Source organism: Gadus chalcogrammus, chromosome 15, assembly GCF_026213295.1.
Source record: "Gadus chalcogrammus isolate NIFS_2021 chromosome 15, NIFS_Gcha_1.0, whole genome shotgun sequence".
NCBI classification, from domain to species: Eukaryota; Metazoa; Chordata; class Actinopteri; order Gadiformes; family Gadidae; genus Gadus; species Gadus chalcogrammus.
The window spans coordinates 10,057,193-10,076,942 of NC_079426.1; the positions used below are offsets into that span (position 1 = coordinate 10,057,193).

Here is a 19,750-nt window from a genome sequence, read left to right on the forward strand (position 1 = left end):
GCAAATTAAAGCAATGAGTTTTCAGATTGTCAATATTCGGATCAAGTAGGATAACTTTATTTTGCTTTAATTTAAACGTAATGTCGGTTATATATGTCAATGTAGGTAGGCTATATTTATTTGTCTATATTGGTTCACTATTGGGCTACCAATATCTAACGGACTTTAATAAATATAATTTTTTTTATGAAAAGTGATTGAAAAAATCCCAAGTAAATTGCACACGTATGTCTCTCTCTGTCTCTCTCTCTCTCTCTCTCTCTCTCTCTCTCTCTCTCTCTCTCTCTCTCTCTCTCTCTCTCTCTCTCTCTCTCTCCCTCTCTCTCTCTCCCTCTCTTTATATGTCTCCCTCCCCCTCTCTGTCTTAGCATTGTATAGGCATCAAATCTGTCCGTAGAGTCGATGACAGGACCACGGGATCACAGGATCACATTACAATCAGCAATTTCCCTTCTCCTGCTTCACGATAATTAGATTACATATTTTCCTACCGGCAGCTCTCGTTACTTGTGCTCTTTGATTGATGCAATTGTGAAATCGAAAATACAATTATGATCGAACTTGTTGATACACACCTGTGTTAACCCCAAAGTGTACTGTTGTCCTCTTTGTTTGTGCACCAGTTAATTTGATTTGCATTCAAAGCTTCACCCTTCGTCCTTCTTTCAGGCAGCTGAGTTAAAGAGCCCATAAAAAACACTGTTTGGGCTGCATCTCAGTCAACATTAATTCTGTATTCTGTTTAATCTTTATCTATTTCTGTATATCTATCTATATCTCCATATATGTGTGTGTATGAGTGTGAGTGAGTGAGTGTGTGTGTGTGTGTGTGTGTGTGTGTGTGTGTGTGTGTGTGTGTGTGTGTGCGTGTGTGTGTGTGTGCGTGTGTGTGTTTGCGTGCGTGAGTTCGTGCGTGCGTGCGTGAGTTCGTGCGTTCTTATCGGTAATGTATATGATCTGAAAGGTGTATGGATGAATTACCCACCCGATCAGTTTCATCTCATAAGTTAACACCTCCCTATCTATTTCTGCCCATCTTTCGCTCGCTCGCTCTCGCTCTCTCTCTCTCTCTCTCTCTCTCTCTCTCTCTCTCTCTCTCTCTCTCTCTCTCTCTCTCTCTCTCTCTCTCTGGCGCGCGCTCCTTAACGCTCCCTCTCACACACACACACACATACACACACACCCTCCCTCCCCCTCCGTGTGGTGTCCGCCCCTCTCCCAAGCAAACGCTGAAGCATCCCCAACCTAATCAGGTCGTCACAGGTTCGCTTCAGCCTCAGCATCATCACCACCACCACCGCCACCATAACCTCCACCACCTAAAAAGGGCACAAGCCTCCATCGGTGATATATCGGTGTTATCGGGGGGGTTGTCTATCTGCCATCATGGTTCGAAAGATGGATACCCGGTGCCTTCTCGTCCCGATGCTGGTGCTGGTGGGCTCCGCGACCTACTACCAGACCGCCGCAAAGAGCATAGAGGATGCTGAGAAGAAGGGGAATTTTATGGAGGACGAGAAGTGGCTGTCCACCATTTCCCAGTACAGCCGTAAGATCAAGCACTGGAACCGCTTCAGAGACGTGAGTCCGCGTGTTGTGTGTTGTGGGAGAGATCCGCGTTAATGCGGTAAGCTGTGTTGACGGTGGGGAGGGCGAACATCTGCTGCGGGCAGGCACCGTGATTCACCTTATATCTTCACTGATCAACGCCTCCACAGCTGAGGCTAATTTTCACACACTTTTAACACTATTAGGTGTAAACGGAGAGGTATGATCCTGCTTGGAGTAAACATTGAAAAGTTTTTTCTGGCTCACTCATTGGATATTATGCATGGAAAGTGAACACAAATGTTGTCATTTGGCTGTGGCGGACAAGAGTCAATGCAAAGCCTGCTACTCGGATAGGAAGAGGCTACTACTATAACCACTATTCGAGATCCAATGTTTAAGAAGGTTGCTGGGGCCCCCATTTGAAGCTCTAGCAATGCACTGCTTACATTCACTTGTATGTTGTGTGCTTTTGCACTGTGTATTTGTTCTTGATGCATCTTGCATCTGCGGTTTTCTTAATTGTCTAGCACTTGATTGAACAATAAGAACAAAACAGTAACAGAGGTGTCCCAATTGATGTGATAGGGTGCTTGTGGATGTGCAAATATGCACAATCACACACCTCTTGGAACATCAGAATAATCATAACCATCGGTTGTAATGTGATCTGCTGTCGCAAGTTTCGACACCACTGTAATAAGATTATCAATGATCCATCTAACACATGCTTAGTTTGGCCGATTGCCCCGTTTTATTAGTTTATTATCATCACCTGGATTGTGATTGATGCTCATTTGACTGTGGGCTTCCTGATCTTATCCAATAGGAACACCTGATAAGAAAATGTGTGAACCATCTTGTGTAGTAGGCTTACCTGTGATGAGAGTATTTATCAGAATGGGCCTAAACCCTTTCGTGGAAGATAAAACCCCACGAAAAATCCCACCCTCTCTTTTCCCCCTCCTGCTGCGTGAGGGATTAAGTAAGTGATTTCTGCTGTGCCTATTTGTGCAGCACGTACTGTACACAAACCTGTGACATGATTAAGGGGGAATTATTGCAACACTACTGCACCGCTTTCCTGCTCCCGCACTACACTAAATGAGCATTGATTGTTTATGCCAATTCAATTGCAGATAGGCCGATAAATAATATCAAAACAATGAGTTGATCACATGCACACTCACACATACGCTCTTTCAGTGATGTGTAGATGTTTCATTTTATACATGTGAAAATATACAGTGCAATACACCGCCTTATAGGTTTCATATAGAGATCACTGTATAAATAGATATAATGTATGGGTTTCATTCCCAGAGGTACTTACTCATTACTGATATACTCATTACCATGTCCATATAGCTGTTGGCACATCATTTAGATATGTGTGCGTGTGTGTGTGTGTGTGTGTGTGTGTGTGTGTGTGTGTGTGTGTGTGTGTGTGTGTGTGTGTGTGTGTGTGTGTGTGTGTGTGTGTGTGTGTGTGTGTGTTTTGTCTGCGTGAGTCTAGGTGTGCGTGTGTGCATGCATGCATGTGTGATTTATACATGTGATTAAATCCATAGTATAGGAGGGGATGCATGTCGTCTTTTTGTCATTCAGTCATTGTAATGTTTTTTTCAAAGACACAACAGTAGTCATCTTGATGATGTCGAGAGAGAGAGAGAGAGAGAGAGAGAGAGAGAGAGAGAGAGAGAGAGAGAGAGAGAGAGAGAGAGAGAGAGAGAGAGAGAGAGAGAGAGGGGCGAAGAAACATCACACACACACACACATCATCATCATCATTCCAGAATCTCCCAGGGCACCGTCGATAGAAACCACTTTGATTTAAAGCGTGGTGCTGTACAGAAACAGCGAGTCTGTGATGTGCTTCTGTGATGGAGACTGGTTCTCTTGCGATCTGAGGGTCCTTTCAAGACCGTAAGAAATTAGGAAGAAACGGCACCCAGTGTGCAATCGATGGAGAAGATTGGTGCCATGAATAATCGGAATCGGTTTATTAGCCCAGTGTGTTAGCACGCAAGGAATTAAAATGAAAGGATTTTGTATTGGTGCACTGCCACATAAAGGACTACGAAACACATTCTATCATTAAAGGAAAGCATGTTTGGTGCTGCTCATTTTTAGCATGATTAGCACTAATAAAACACTATAAAATGTAAAACACTGTATATAAGACAAAACATATATTGTACATATTCATACAATTGTTTATATACGTACATTTATTGTGCAGTATCAGCAGAGAAATATGCTGATATTGAGGCATATACATACTGTCCTATTACTTTGGTCACTGTAAGATATTCAGACAGGGACCACTACACAAGCAGTTGTGTACTGATCCTGAAACATGCAACGTTTAACCGAATGTTGAACTCACTCCTTGCAAGTATATTTACTTTTGCTGTTTTACTTCCCATAATCGACCCTCTTTTGTTAAAAAAAAAAATCAAAGTCTTGGTCTTTTTTAGCTAAAAAACAACAAGGAAGACAACATCGATTTTCTGGCAGTTATGGGTTCTTTCTACACGAATGCCCTTGACACAGATCCCACAAATTATACAAATTCATGTTGACTTGCGACGTCCCCCGAGAGCCGAATGCTGAATATTAATACATCAAGGGAGAGATATAATGGATGCTGTGAGACATGAAAGAAATACCATTTCTCATATTTATTCACCCTCCCCACCCAAACAACCCCACCCCCACACACTGCAGTCCATAACGCTATCGGGATGCGCTTTGCTTTCAGATAAAAAAAATAAAAGAAAGGTCTTTTAACTTAATTAAAACAGACACCACTTTCAATTCAACCCAGGGCCTGGTGAATCTGGTGGAGTGAAAAGATGATTAGATGTAACAGTTACAATAGACACATGACTGAACGCTGAACCTAAAACCCTTTAAAGCTCCTCTTTAATCCGACAGGTCCGTTCAGCGCTTCATTCCAGTAATGCACCGAAATCCATAAAACGATGAGGGAAAAAAATACGCCGCCATCAAACACTGTAATGGTGATTGATATTACGGGACAGCTGGCGTCTTATTGGCTCAATTGAGGTACTGGATGTTCTGTGACTTGTGCAGGGAGGAGAGGTTAGTGGCTAGTGGTCAGGGTGTTAGGTTGACCCAACCCAAAATGTAATGGATTCCTACTTCGTACCGCAATGTCCGCAGTCCACCTGTAAGTATCCTTGAGGGAGAAGCAACGTAGAACTAGCTGCTCTAGGAAGAAAGAGTCCAAATGGTACAGAGTAATATACGTAAATACACATTTTCTCTTTAAAGGAAACAGCTCACAGCATACATACACACCATGTCAGTTTTGTGTAAGGTTGTATGGAATAACGCAAGAGGCAATATGGAACTTGCAATGGCGATAGGCGATGACATTCAGTGAAGCAATAATAGGAAATGTACCCTTGCAATGAATCCAATGTGCAATCCTGCTGCAATTTCGACCATGTACTGTGGCAGCAGACAATCCTAGGAGATCCGTGAAAAGACCGGAGAGAAATGATTGCTACTCTCTGTCCTTAGGACATGTAAACCACATGCATCCACATGCACACCACGCGTGCATGTGATCACCAGGGACTCACATTCAGCCCTGTGCAAGGGGTTTGTCATGGACAGCCGTACCCCAATAAACAGGAAAACAAGGCCTTGTACTTCCATATTTTCGTTCTGTGTGTGTAGAGCGTTTTGGCCGTCTCAACTTCACAATTAATAGTATAAAATATGGAGCTGAGATTAGCTTGTTCATGAAATCTTTGCGCATATCTCTTGTTAATATGCAGCTCAGGGATGCAGTCGAAGGTTCAAATTTTCAACCTCAATTTCTTCAACAGGGTTTCTCATTGTTTTACCAACGCAGCAAAAGTAAAATTGCCTGCAGGGTTCAGTTTGGTCAATAGAAGAATGTTCTCATAATTTCACATGGTAACTGTGAAATGAGTTATCCTTTTCTCCCCTTTCTCTATTTCTTTGGTAATACTCTAAAGTTTAAAGATCCCTATTTAAGGACAGATGCCCCTTGGTACAGTCCAAGAAGAGGGGACAAGGGAGATTACCTATTGTACCCTACATCTGGGCGGACACTCCCACTACTGAAGTCACCAGCAGAGAGATTGAGGCTTGAAGAGGCTAATCTGCCTCACACCTGGTGTTCAACGAGGCTCCCTTTAAAGCCAACGGCCTACTCTGCCTGCAGCAGTCACCTGTCCTCATAAATGGACAGGGTCAAATAGTAATTTTATTGAGACTGGCTGATATGACATACTTGTTCAACAAGGTCCTTTTTTTTTAAGCACGGTCACCAAGGTCCTTTTTTTTTTTCATAAATGAGGACAGGTGTTGACTGAGATAACAGTCAACACTGGTCCAAAAGACTGCTTAAAAAAAAGGACCTTGGTGAACAAGTATGTCATAAGCCAGTCTCAATAAAATTACTATTTGACCCAACTAGTCCAATGCATCCAAAATGTCTTATAGTGAAAACAAAGAAATATATTATAGATGTCATTCTGGAGCAGGGGGCATCTTGCTCAAGGAGACCTTCAGGTAGACCTCCTCATTGCGGTTATGTGAGCTATGCCGATTGTCAGACTCTGCCTTGATCTGGCTATATCGATTGGCTCTCCTCCAACAAGTTTTTTACGATTTGTGCCACGCACTCCATTTTTGCTGTCATCACTTTTCCCCCAGGACCCCGGGAACCTAATTGTGGATAATGGCATTCATAACCTGCCAGCCAAGAGCTCCATTAAAGACCTTTTCTATGCAGGCATCGTCTCACTTGTATTACCAGTCGGTGGCTTCACAGTCTACTTTCCTATCGCACGGCGGCGTGTGTGCGTTGCGCTCGTGGTGTTTGTGTGCGCGCGCATGTGTGTGTCCCACGCACTTAACCATATCTTCTTTGATCTTATAATAGACTTTGGCTAATGGACGGAGAAACTTCCGGAATGATAATACAAGCCTAAAAGTGGCAAGAATCGGTTTCTCTCTCTCTCTCTCTCTCTCTCTCTCTCTCTCTCTCTCTCTCTCTCTCTCTCTCTCTCTCTCTCTCTCTCTCTCTCTCTCTCTCTCTCTCTCTCTCTCTCTCTCTCTCTCTCTCTCCTCTCTCTCTCTCTCTCTCTCTCTCTCTCTCTCTCTCTCTCTCTCTCTCTCTCTCTCTCTCTCTCTCTCTCTCTCTATCTCTCTCTCTCTCTTTCCCTCTCTCTCTCTCTCTCCCTCTTTCACATGTTTTTCTCTTGGCTGGTAGGACAACATGCCGAGTTGTATTAATTTGGTTTCGGTAGCCATGTTAGCTTAACGACTCTGATGTCATCACTGGCATCAAACGTTCGATTGCTCCTCTTTTCCTCCTTGCAGAGCAATGTGAATGCCCTCTTGGACTGTAATGTGTGTCTGTAGTGCATGGCCTCTATGTGGTTGTGACTGAGTTCCAATCTTGACCAACGCACTCTCCTCCCTTGGTGATAAATAAGTGCATTGTGTCGTGACGTTTTTCCCATTACCCATAATCCTTCAGCCGTGGGAGGGCAAAAGGTCCCGGGTCTGTAAAAGGTGCAGATGGAGTGCGTCTGGGCCAGCTCGGGACAGGTCTGGAAGAGGAGCGGCCAGAAGGCGGTCCCGGTGGGTCTTGGCGGGGCCCGATGGCGTTATATGTGTGTGCTGCCTCACTTGGCTGACGGCCAGAGGGCCGAGCGAGGTGCTCCTCAGTGATGGAGTAGAGAGAGAGAGGGACAGAGAAAGAGAAAATAGCTTGTCTTTCATCATAGTCTGCTGGCATAACTGTTGCTCTCCTCCCACTGCAGCACAATAGCTTGTTGAAGGGCACTGGTGCTGTAGAGAGAAGGAGAGAGGGAGAGGATTGTGTGTGTGGGTGTGTTTGTGTGTGTGTGCGTTTTACGGTGACAAAAAAAAGCACTGAAAAGCAATCGATGATACAGTAATTTGTACAAGAGTGGTACATGGCCACTTTGAGAGCTTGTGTGGTTAAGGAAGTGCATTGCGTGCATTTGAACACATGAGTGGTACAGACAATTCCATATTTTTTTGTTAATGCTACAACTAATATGGTACTATAATTGACAATGGTGCAGGATCCTGGAGGAGTAGGGAGATTTGGCCAATGGAGATTTGGCCAATGGATTCAGAGAGGCAGACCCTGTCAGACATATTTGTATGACAGGAGGAATACAAATATTTGGCACAGAGACTCCCAGGTGAAAACCAAGGTAGAGACCCTGGTTCCTGTGGGAGTCTTGCATGCAATATTCAGGTCCGGTTACGATGATGCATGAATCCATACAAATCGATATATTTATGAATCTATAAAAGAGAATATTTCCATGACCCGGCTAATCTGTCCCATGTATTAATGTATCTAATTCTTCTCTGATCTCATCTAATGGTGGGCTCAAGCAGCTTTCACATAAAATATGTATACAATTTAGGCCGTAGAGAAAACCTTCAGTTTATAAATCGAGACACTTTGGTTCGGTCCAGCACTTTGTGGTCCTTTTGAGGAACATTCTGTTTATTGTGCTGCTCTGAACATTATGTACAATACAGATGTAGTTCACAAACAACATCAACGACGCACAACAATAACAAGACTTGGGGGGGGGGGGGGTATTGGACATAGTTAGATAAAGGGCTGCATTCAGAGGGGTTCTGAGGGGGGGGGGGGGGGTCTCTATATTGTAGTGTGCAAATCATGCGGGTTTTTTCTAAACAAGGGAACAGGGGCGCTGCGCCCCGATACTCCCGGCGTGCGCCATCCTACCGAAATGCCGACTGAACCTGCCAGACTTGGATCTGTACTTACATGCTGCTGTACAACATACACTATTTCTCAAAACGATCTTTTCTCCGCGAAAATATCCCAACACCACCACCTGACAATGTGTCTGATCCTCAAATAACATACTCCATAATTACTCCAAAAATATTCCGATCCGAATTGGAGTTTCCCAGACCGAGTCGACATGCTAACGTTAAAGTTATTAGCTGCTATGTATTTGGTCTAGGCGCTAAGATGCTAAGCAAGTATACAAGACCATTCCAGTTCTCTCTGCACAAAGCGGTTTCAATGAACGACAGAAATAAACAAATGCTGAGTGTTGATCAAGAGTTTTGCGAGAGCAAAACGAACAGTCGAACAGGGTTCCCTGTTACCAGGGAACCCGTAGCAGGGAACTAAATGGCAGCTGCACGGCCGAATTAGCCCAATAAAAGTGTAGTAACCCAGAGAACCAGCTACAACATAGTTTTCATCCAAACGAGCCGTCTTTAGCGAACGGTGAATTGCATTGGCTTCTACGAGCAGTCGGCTTTCAGCCGCGAGCTTAGGGACCGTCTGCAAAGTGCAAAACTGAATTGCATTGGCTTCTACGAGCAGTCGGCTTTCAGCCGCGAGTTTAGGGATCGTCTGCAAAGTGCAAAACTGAAAACGACAACAATACTGTAGTAACATTTCTATAGCGTCGCCATTATTGACTCTAGAGCCCCAAAACTTGTTCCATAGAGGCATGGCACAGGAGGTCTACCATGACTAACGCTACCCTGAACCACCTCCTCAGGATCAGTATTGAGGGGCCTGCAATTTATCAATTTGATTTTGACAAGGCAGTGAGCCGTTGGGGCAGTCTCAGGAACAGACGGCTGCTGTTGTGATTTGTCCTACTTAATAAAAGTTTAGCCAATATTTTTGAAATTTGTCGTGTTTATTTACAGGGTAAAGTTGTACAAGTCTACCAAAAGTTGATAGTATTTTAGTTTTTCAGGATGACCACAAGAGCTAGAATTTCTCTCTAAGATAGCCTCAGAATGTACCATTTAACAATTATTTTTTCAAAGGCTTCGCCCCGCCTCGGTCGCGTTGTTCCCTGGGCTTTGCGCAGGGGTCTGCTCCCTGCTACTTTTTTTTTCTAGAAAAACCCCTGATGCATGTTTATTACACTTGGAACGAAAGACAATCAATGAAAAATGCTGTGAACTTAATTCATTATTGATTTGACTCCAATGCCAAACAGGCAAATGGCAACACACACACACACAAGCACATACTGTATATTTACTGGAAAACAGAATGTACCCAAATAAGTTTGTGGTATACTATGGATTTATATAAAGAATATAGCTTTCTTCTTTTGCAACCAAATGTATATTCACATTACGTTGACACTTGTTCTTTTGTGTCTTCCCTGGCTTCCTGTTGTTGGGCGATTATTCTGCCTTTTTGGATTCACACAAGCACATGTTATTAATTTGATGATTCAGTCCAATTCCCCTGTTTTACGCACAGTGTTTTCAGTGAAGTGTGAAAATGTTCCTTGTTGCAGATTCTCTTGCTGCAACAGATTCTCCTGGTTGTCACTTCACTCCCTAGAGATATGAAAAACACTCTTATTTAACACATTTATTTAAAGACAAAAATATATGTATTAATAATAATAATAATAATACATTTTATTTCAAGCGCCTTTACTGTCACCCAAAACCACCGTACAGTAATTCAAGTATAGGCAGACATTCAGTTGATCAGACAACAGATGATCCTCTATCCGGTAGATCATTTTCTCTGACTGGTGCTATGTGTTCCTCTTTCTCGTAACCTTTGGCCTTGTGAGCCCTCCCTGATGCCTTGTCTCAATCGAGGAGAGGAACAGTTTGGCCCATGTACTTCCCCATCACGGCAGCCCATGCCTCTTTAAAGGACAATACCAGTCTGGGTGACCAACCCATCGTAGCTGTCGCTCTTGGCTTCAGGATAACATCTGTTTACAGTACCATTTGTAACGATGCCTTGGTTGCACCAATTCAGCTGAAGAACGTTAATAACAGAATACAGAACATACAAGTTCTTTACGAAATGTCTTCAATAAGACAAAAGGGCGGTCACATTTTTCACCTTTGTGGCAGGCGTGCAGACTCTAAATGCTCTCAGAATTTAGCCAAATCATATTGGAATGGGATGTTTTATTAAAGCCAGGAGAAGATGGTTTTACCACTTTGACCTGATTTTTTTTTGTCAAACACTTGCCTCACTAACAAGCTCAAATCAACTGACCTACTTCCTCAGTCTTCCTAGCCTTCCTAAATGTACCATAAACCATGTGTCTTGGCTTTTTATGAAGGACTTTTGCCTTTGACAGAGAGTCAGTTGGTAGGAATAGTGAACATGCATTCAGACGGTAAACTGTTGCAGAACGTGTCCTTGGTGCTTGTTTGAGATGGCAGGGTTGATACTAGCATATGCCAGAGAGTTTGTCCCTGACAACTGTTTCCTGGATAATCATCAAGATAAACATCCATTGATGGACCTGACTTATAGTTGGATGACTAATACACATGAATCACAAATTCTGTATCAAATATTTATGCACACACACAAATATGTGTCATTCTGAATAGATTACCAAATTGAACCAAGGGTTTACATTGGGGTTCAAACCCTAATGTCCACAACTAGCTGTAAGCATCCCTGAGCAAGAAGCCTAACCCTATTTGTTCATTAATATCCATGATGACAATGGGTTTGCCCAAATATAGATTCCATACCATGTTTCTTTACATCTTCCATTCACGTCAACATATTTCAAACGTTTTTCCGGTACGATTTACATATTTCCACCGCACCGATCAGGATACTTGTGAATGCATTGAACTCGAATGCAGTTTGACAGGAAACAGGAAACTTCTGGTAGGATCACAGCCACCCTAACGCAGGGAGAGCAACGGACGACAATGAAAACCATATCTTGCAGATCTTGAGAATATCGCAGTGACCTTCCGTGTGTGTCTCTTGACGATTAAAGGTCTGAGTTTGCATAATACAGTAACACAGAAGAACGCCATCCACTCGGACTCCATTGTGCCGTTTCTCTCCACGGTCCTTGTTAAAAACTGACATATCTCCCCACTGGTGGCCGTTCTCGGTGAACCACGTAGGTGTGTTACGTCAAAGTTAAAGTTATTTCCATAACCTTCTGGGTTACCATAGAGACGGTACCCTTTCAGGCTGAAAGCATACCAAGTTTATGATTTCAGTGCCGAAGTACATTTGAGTCTGAAAATGTCAGAAATCAGTCAGACCCCGCCCACACATGCACTCACACGTTGATTGTCTTTCCTTTTTTGTTCCCTCAATCTTCACACACACATACACGCACACAGACAAACACACACACACACACACTTTTATAACACAGCCTGTTCTACTCTGCGTTTGAACTCAATTTGTGAGAGGAAGACACAGAGTCCTGGGCGTCCTCCCACGTGCGAGATCCGTCACCGCGCACTGAATCATGGCAGGAGACTGAAGGGTGCACAACTTGGTTAGGAAAAAATCAAACGAGAAGCCGGGGCAGGCTGGGAAAACACAGGGTAGACACTAGACTCTCCGGGTTTGACACGAGGGAGATCCTCTGTGATGTTATCTGGGTTGGGTTGGAGAGGGCCCGGAGACAGCTGAGTGAAGGCAGAGACGTGACACCCACACTGTCTCGACAGCCCAGGTACTTTCAAAGGTTAACAATCAGGACGGCTCGGTGGTTCAGCCCTCTTGTCTGCTATCAACCTGGGTGAAGGGGCCCTGGTTCAATTCTGATCCGTGCTGCAATACTGCTGGTCGATCCTGTCAGTCTCTCTATTGTCCTGTCAGTCTCTCTATTTTCCTGTCCGTCTCTCTTTTGTCCGGTCTGTCTCTCTGTTGTCCCCTCTGTCTATTGTCCTCTCTGTCTCTGTAGTGTCCTGTCTGTCTCTCTATTGTCCTGTCTGTATCTCTATTGTCCTGTCTGTCTCTCTTTTGTCCGGTCTGTCTGTCTATTGTCCTCTCTGTCTCTGTATTGTCCTGTCTGTCTCTCTATTGTCCTGTCTGTCTCTCTATTGTCCTGTCTACAAAAGGCCATTCAATAATGTCAGTGTGTTCTCAAATTCAAGGAAAGAAGTCAAGGAGGGAGTGATTATTTGTCTGATTGTTGTCATGTGGTAAAATTAGCTACGCCCCCTTCACCTCCATCTTTAGGTATCCCTTAGGCCCGCTGTTTGAAAATGTTTCCCTGAGCATCTTTTTTTCATAACATTTGATGAGATTGTCAATCCTGTCTGAAAGCCAGGTCATCCATAAGGGAGTAATTCAAGGCCAGGTCGTTAAGTCTGGTGCCTTCAAGAGACTGTTTATGGTCTACATTATTATTCTGTCAGCCACAAAGGAATATACAATCATTACTTGTCATCGACAGACTGTCTTTCCTACTGTGGGTTTTATGTTTTACATTTTCAAAGAGATGTGCTTTCAGAGAAATGATTGTGCAAGGGTTTTCTTATTTGTAGAATTTGAATATCTGCAGATTTGGACATAAAATGTACACGTTTACATAACGATGAGGCAAGGCACAATCGAAATTCCACAATCAAGGCTTATTTCAAACAATGGGTAGACTGTGAATGTATATATAACATTTGTGCCATGCACATCAATTTTGGATTTTTTTTCTATATTTGGGAATTTTAAGTTCCACTATGTCAACAGAAAAAGATCGCTGCTGCAGTATCTGTGCTTCAGGGCACTATAGTACATGTTATATAGGATAACATGTACGATGTACTATAGCTCATACAGAGCTATGTGAATTATCTGAATGTTTAGCGATGACAAGTTGACTTAAGTTTCTGCTTAAATCAGCCTTTTGTTGAATCTCAATATAATCCTCAAATACGGTACAATATTGTATTATATTGAGATTAATATGTATATATATCTCAGAAGACATAATACCTTCTACTATAACAAGTGAAGCGAGTTTATGGTTTTTATGCTTGGAATATGAATGTTAATGAAGCTCGACTCCTCGCCTGCTGCAACGGAAATAACTTTTTTTCCTTCACTTAACACTGAACCCTCTTCCTCTTCTTCTCTTTCTCTGCTGCCGCCACGACACCAGGAGGTAGAGGTCAGTGTCTCCACCTCGACACTTTCAACTCCGATTTCATTAATAATTCATTCCACTGGATGCCTTTGTACTCCTTTATCTACCTGCTTTCCGCTTTTATCTTCAACCCGCGTGCGCTGTTTGGCGGGGCCAATTCTCATTAAAATGACCAATGTTCTAATTAAGCGGTAAAACAAAAGGGGAGGAGGGGCCATCTTGAATGCCAAGTCACTGCTCCGCCATATGTCCCGCATAGGCACAGAGCGCAGCTTGTTCATTGTTCATTTCCATACAGTAATAAAGTCATCGCGCACGGCCATCTGTGTCTGCTTTGAATCACATCATAACCTATGAATCATTGTGTGTGGAGGTTTGGTGTTCACACTGCAATGGATACGTTCAACACTTTAACTGCCGTCTCCGTGGATGACAGAGTAATAACATTTCATGTTAATATCTGTTACGGATACAGATACTTTCTGCTTTGTAATGGCTCATAATGGGAGACATGGGGCGGTTAAAGTATAAATATATCATGTTTCTGTCAATGTTTTGTTCCTGCAGGATGACTATGTCCGTTCCTGGGATGACACTCAAGGTTCTGATGAAAGTAAGTTTGGTACTCAACTTTTTCATTTTTATTTTGCTAATGTGTCTGGTGTGTGTGAAATGCATACAATCAAAATATGTATATTTGAAGATAACAACTGTAGTAGCTATAGGAATTGTGTGGTAGAATTGTGTTGGTAGAATTTATTTTGGTAAAGGACTGACAGACCAACTTTACCTGAAGCTCAGGACTGCTAACCAGACCGTTCCGTCTCTTGCTCCGTATACCTAGCTTGTTCCCGTAGTAGGCCATGCTTCTAGAGGCTTCTCAGTGAAAAAGGTCAGGAGAGGTCAGCTTTCCTCTGGTGTGCTAGAGACACAGAGATAGCCACGTATCAGCCAGGACCATCTCTACCCTCCACCCTGCTCCTAGTCTCCTGCTGTGACTCCTGCTCTAAGCTATTGCCTCCCCACCCTTAAAACAATGAAATGAGGAAGCAGATACCGAAACATTTTTGAGATTGCGAGCGCAATCAAGTTAATCCTAAGGGTGGGATCGTGTGACAAAAAACCTTTGGGAACCACTGGCCTGGCCACGACAAAGTTCTCTCCTCAACTCGTCACTTAATTTGCCACCTTGATGGAGCCATCTGAACAGTAGATTCCATCAGGCCAATATACACAGGCTTAATTACTGATTAATTACACCTTACGATGAATAGTTGAGATAATGAGGACATGTAGTAGAGAGACAGGAGACAGGAGTTGGGTGCAAAGAAGTCTTGATTTACTGGAATGTGGTTTTAAGTCAAATTAATTTAATTCCTGCCAACTGTATAGCTGTTAAGTAGTTGGCAACGAAAATGAATGCCACTCTTTGAGTGTTTGTATGTGTCTTGTAAGATCATCCTTCAGGCATGATGATCATGATTTTTACGTGGCTATTATTAATTCAACTGTCACATTTTTATTTCAAGGCTATGGCAGGCAACATGGAGAAACAAGCCAGTGGAAGTTCGATTTTCAAAGAATCCAATTGAAAAAATCCCATCAGTCCCTAGGCCTCAGCAAAAAGTCTGGCTAGGCTTGTTGAAGACTCCGGGGATAAGCAATGACCACACGGGCAGAGTGTGCCCGTGTGTCTACCTGTCTAGCTAGGTAGACAGACAGGCATGCCGTCCTATTATTAAATTCGGCTGACTGAAATGATGGGCTTGGAGGGGTGTATCACAGGCCTGTGACAGACAGATACCAGAATCTGAAATTATTTTATGTATAAGATATTATCATAAGTTAATTCATTATCATTATTACATTTATTCAGCTAAAATCAACGCTTGTTTCTTACCCCTGTAATTTCCCAGCATTTGATTATGCATTTTCCTTCATGACGGGCTAAACGGAGCAAAGAGCAGTTATAACGAGATCCGCTTCCGTCTGAGACATCTCTACTAATTAGTGTTATGTCTTCGTTTTGAGGCCCTGGGGTGATCCAAGCATAACCAGCAGATGTCTGGTTCATTGACTCGGGACGACATAACGGGAGCTGTTCGATGGCTCAATGTGTTGACGCAGAGAAAAGGAACGGTCCCAGTGATGGATGTAGCCCAAGATCTCTCTCTGTTAGCCTTTTGACATGTATTCATTACTAAAGGTTGAAGCCCTGTGCGGAATCTGACAACGCATAGCGGCCCATTTCAGGATCTCAGGATCTCTCAGGTTATAAGATTTGGCTTTTGTGAGCGAACATGCTTCGCATGTGGGAGAATATTGACTCTGCACATAGTAAAGGCACAACATAAGTAATTTACAAGCAATGTTAAGATGTATGTTCTAATATTAAAAAGAAAAAGAAAATGTACATGCGTACACACACACACACCTGTACTGTGTATAGGTGTGTGTGTGTGTGTGTGTGTGTGTGTGTGTGTGTGTGTGTGTGTGTGTGTGTGTGTGTGTGTGCGTGTGCGTGTGCGTGTGCGTGTGTGTGTGTGTGTGCGTATGTTTATTGCAGAGTAGCTAATCTTTCTAGAGGAGTGATGGTGGCAGTTTTGGGTTGACTGTCCATGACCTGTGATTTAATCAGCCGCCCTGTAGATAAACTCTGATGGAGAGCTTTGGTATTGATGCACCAGGAAGTCTCAACGTGTACGCCTTCATTACATTGAAAAAACACACACATGGTCTCTCTCCTATCCTCCGTCTCCCGTTCTTTCTCCATTCCTCCCTCTTGCCTGTCCTCTCTCTCTCTCTAGTCCTCACTCTTTCTCACACTCGCACACAGTCTTTCTCTATCTCATCCCCTCTTTGTCATTCTCTCTCTTTCTCACATTGACACTAGCTCTCTCCCCCCTCTCTCCCTTCTGTCTCACTATCTCTCTCTCTGTCTGTCCCTCTGTTCCTTTTATTCAATCAGGATTAAACTCAGATTATTCATGAGCCCCTCTCAGCCAGACCTGCTGATTGGACACTTCATCGCAAATCAATTACTTAAAATCAATGATTTGCAGTCCACCAGGTCTTCCACCTTGGTGGGGTTTTATTGATCAGGGGAGGTAGACATCGGACACATATGTAAATTGTTCATTAGCAGCATCCTGGAACGGGGCTTTGTGTTCGCTAACTTCACTTGACCAGCTGAAGAACAGTACAGAACGATTCACCACTGTGAAAAAATTGAAGGGGGAAAGGTTGAATACATGAAATGTTTAAACTCGTCGTTAGTCAAATGTGTGTCACCTGGGTTGATTAGAAATCGTGGGGGGGATTTCTGCCCCAGTTTGGCAGTTCCTTTTTCTCTGTTGGTTCACTCATGTTGCTTTGTCTCTGCCTTGCCCTCTTTTCTGTTGGATTATCCTCAAACGTCTTTCCCACCTGCTTCTGACTTAGTTTTATCTCTGCATTTCGGTTCACCTCTGCCTGCTCAAACCTCCAGACACAAACCCTTCCGCCGTGGCAGCGAAGATTCTAGTTCCACCACCCTCAGTCTGAGAGCCCCTCTCCCAGACCCCCCCCCCCCCCCCCCTCCGCAGCCCCTGACTCACTCAGAATGCTCCAGACGTCCTCGTTCTCCTCTCTCCTGTGTCACTCACCCACCAGCCCTCCGTGGGCTGGCAGGGGGGGGGGAATTCTAAAACCGTTCCTGTAGAGTGGTTCGGTCGGCCAGAGGGGCGGATCACGTCCTCGCGTGTCAAGGAGCCTGACGTACAGTGAGACGGGTTAAGTAGAGCCCCTGTGGAATAACCACGGCCGCTTGTTATTCCTTCCTCAGTGTGTGTCTCTCTGTGCGGCGGCCAGGTCGCAAAGCATTAGCATGTTGACTCGTGTCGTGTGTCTAGGAGGGAGTGGGAGAGAGGGATATTTTTTGGTGTTGTTTAGTTTCAGAATTTGCTCTTTCCTGTTGTTTTCTGCTCGCTCTCTCTCTGTTCAACTCTAAAATATTCCCTACAGCACCTTCAAAAGGCTAGGGTTAGAAAGTGAAAGTGAAAGCGGAAATTACAATTCAATTCTTAAGACAGGAAACGCATACAATGGACATACAACACACTTAAGGCTCTTAAGGTGATAAGAGAGAGAGAGGCACAAGTTAACAGGTAGAGTGACAGACAGAAAAAAAGTGTGAGTTGATAATGGAGTGAGAGGCACAAGTAAACAGAGAGAAACAGAATAAAAAGCTTGAGGTGATAAGGGAGTGAGAAACACAACTAAACGAGGCGAGAAACAGACGGAGAAAAAGGAGTGAGGTGATGAGGTAGTGAGACACAAGGAATCAGGGAGTGAAACAGACAGAAAAAAAAGAGAGAGGGGATGAGGGAGTGAGAGACACAAGTAAACAGGGAGAGACACAGACAGAAAAAAAGAGTAAGATGATGAGGTAGTGAGTGACACAAGTAAACATGGAGACAGAGAAACAGATAGGAAAAAAAAAAGTAAGGGGTTGAGGTGTGTTTGTTGGATGAGGGAGTGACAGACAGGAAAAGAGAGCACCTTCTCAAAAATACCAGCGACTCAAGAGTCAGTCCAAAAGTGATTCCCCTGGACCACTCAGAGAGAGAGAGAGAGAGAGAGAGAGAGAGAGAGAGAGAGAGAGAGAGAGAGAGAGAGAGAGAAAGAGAAAGAGAAAGAGAGAGAGAGAGAGAGAGAGAGAGAGAGAGAGAGAGAGAGAGAGAGAGAGAGAGAAAGAGAAAGAGAAAGAGAGAGAGAGAGAGAGCGAGCGAGAGACTGTTGCCATGGAAACGTGGTGGCGAGGGTGCGCCTTTAATCCGCGGAAGCCTGTTAAGTTTCCGCGTGGCACTGGCCGCCAGCGTACGCTTCTGTACTATTACGTAGTTCTTCAGGGAAAATATTCGAATCCAAAGGAATAGCTTTAAAGAGACTTTATTTGTATAAAGTATTTCCGGTATGGTAAACTGATACTCTGAAGCAAAGAGAGGTTGAAGATGTATTCTAAGCACGTGCGAGAGTATTCTCCTAGCTGATCCTAGCCATAAACCCACCTATGTCTAATCGCTGCCGAGAGAGTTCTGAAGACAATCTGGATCTGTCGGCTGTTATGGTCAGAACAGCGTGGTCCGGAAGTAGTGGGGGGGGGGGGGAGAGAGAGCCGATGTGAGATAACTCTCGGGTTTCTCGCCTGGTCTGTGATGCTGCCTTCTGTGGCTAAAATATTTATTACAGCCTTCAGTAAGGTCTTGCTCCCCTTGTGGCTATGTATGGTATTTACGGCCAATATGTTTGGTCTTCATTGGGTCTATGTGTGGGTAGCTTAGATTCTTAAAATACGTAACAGTACTCACAACCTGCTGCTGTGCCCGGGCGCTGGAACCGCCTGCTGGAGACATACAGAAGTTATCCACACATGTCTAACCATCAGCACACGAGGGGCCTCACGCACAGAGCTCTGCGTGGGCGTCTGCGCAAATTAACGCTCACCCAGGAAGTTGTAAGTACGTGTACGCAGAGATTGCTTCGAGATGCTCAATGAGGTGGCGCCCGGCGGTGGTACGGGGTTTTCTGTTCACACGCACCGGTGGTCGCCCTGAGATGGGGCCCGGATGAACGTCCTTAGAGTCCACACCCCGACGACTCCCATGATGGGCACAATATGGTTCTAGTTGTACCCCTACCTGGCTGGATTCCTCCACAAACCGATCGCTCATTCTCATTGTTTTATTCATTCATAAAACGAAGGAAAAGTAAGAAAGTGGCGTAAGTGGCACAAAAGTAAATCGGCCCATTTGCATTTGGAGAACTTACCATTTTGCAAATTGCGCTTTAATGTTGGCCTGTTCAACCGCAGTGTACAGAAAACCAATGTAGCGCAGAGTCATAAAGCCATCCCAGAGCCCGGGAGCACGGCTCCGGCTGGACTGCCATATCCCGCACCTGTCTGGTAATGCCATTTTCGGCTAACTCCCAAAGTACCCTTATAACAGACAGACAGACGGACAGACGGACGGACGGACGGACGGACAGACAGACAGATAGGAACTTTGTTATCCCTCAGGAAGGTTCCCTCAGCAAACGCCATGTTACAAATATAAAGTTTATAACGCGTTAAAATCAAGTATAAATGTGCAAAAGTACAAAAGGCTATATGCTACAAATATATGCCGGGAAATAATATACAAGAAGAATACTTAACAAGCCAATATGACTACTGCATGGCCCGTTGGTCCCGTAGATCTGCAGTGCTC

General features: G+C 44.0%; 1 protein-coding gene across 1 annotated transcript in view; it reads left to right on the forward strand.

Annotated features, from left to right (window-relative positions):
* Positions 1 to 1,247: 1,247 nt before the first annotated feature.
* Positions 1,248 to 19,750, forward strand: part of spock2 (SPARC (osteonectin), cwcv and kazal like domains proteoglycan 2) — a 29,633-nt gene continuing 11,130 nt past the window's right edge. The window contains exons 1-2 of the mRNA XM_056609359.1: positions 1,248 to 1,581; positions 14,070 to 14,115. Coding sequence (XP_056465334.1) covers positions 1,387 to 1,581; positions 14,070 to 14,115 — 241 coding nt within the window. The 5' untranslated portion in view covers positions 1,248 to 1,386. The remainder of the gene's footprint in view (positions 1,582 to 14,069; positions 14,116 to 19,750) is intronic.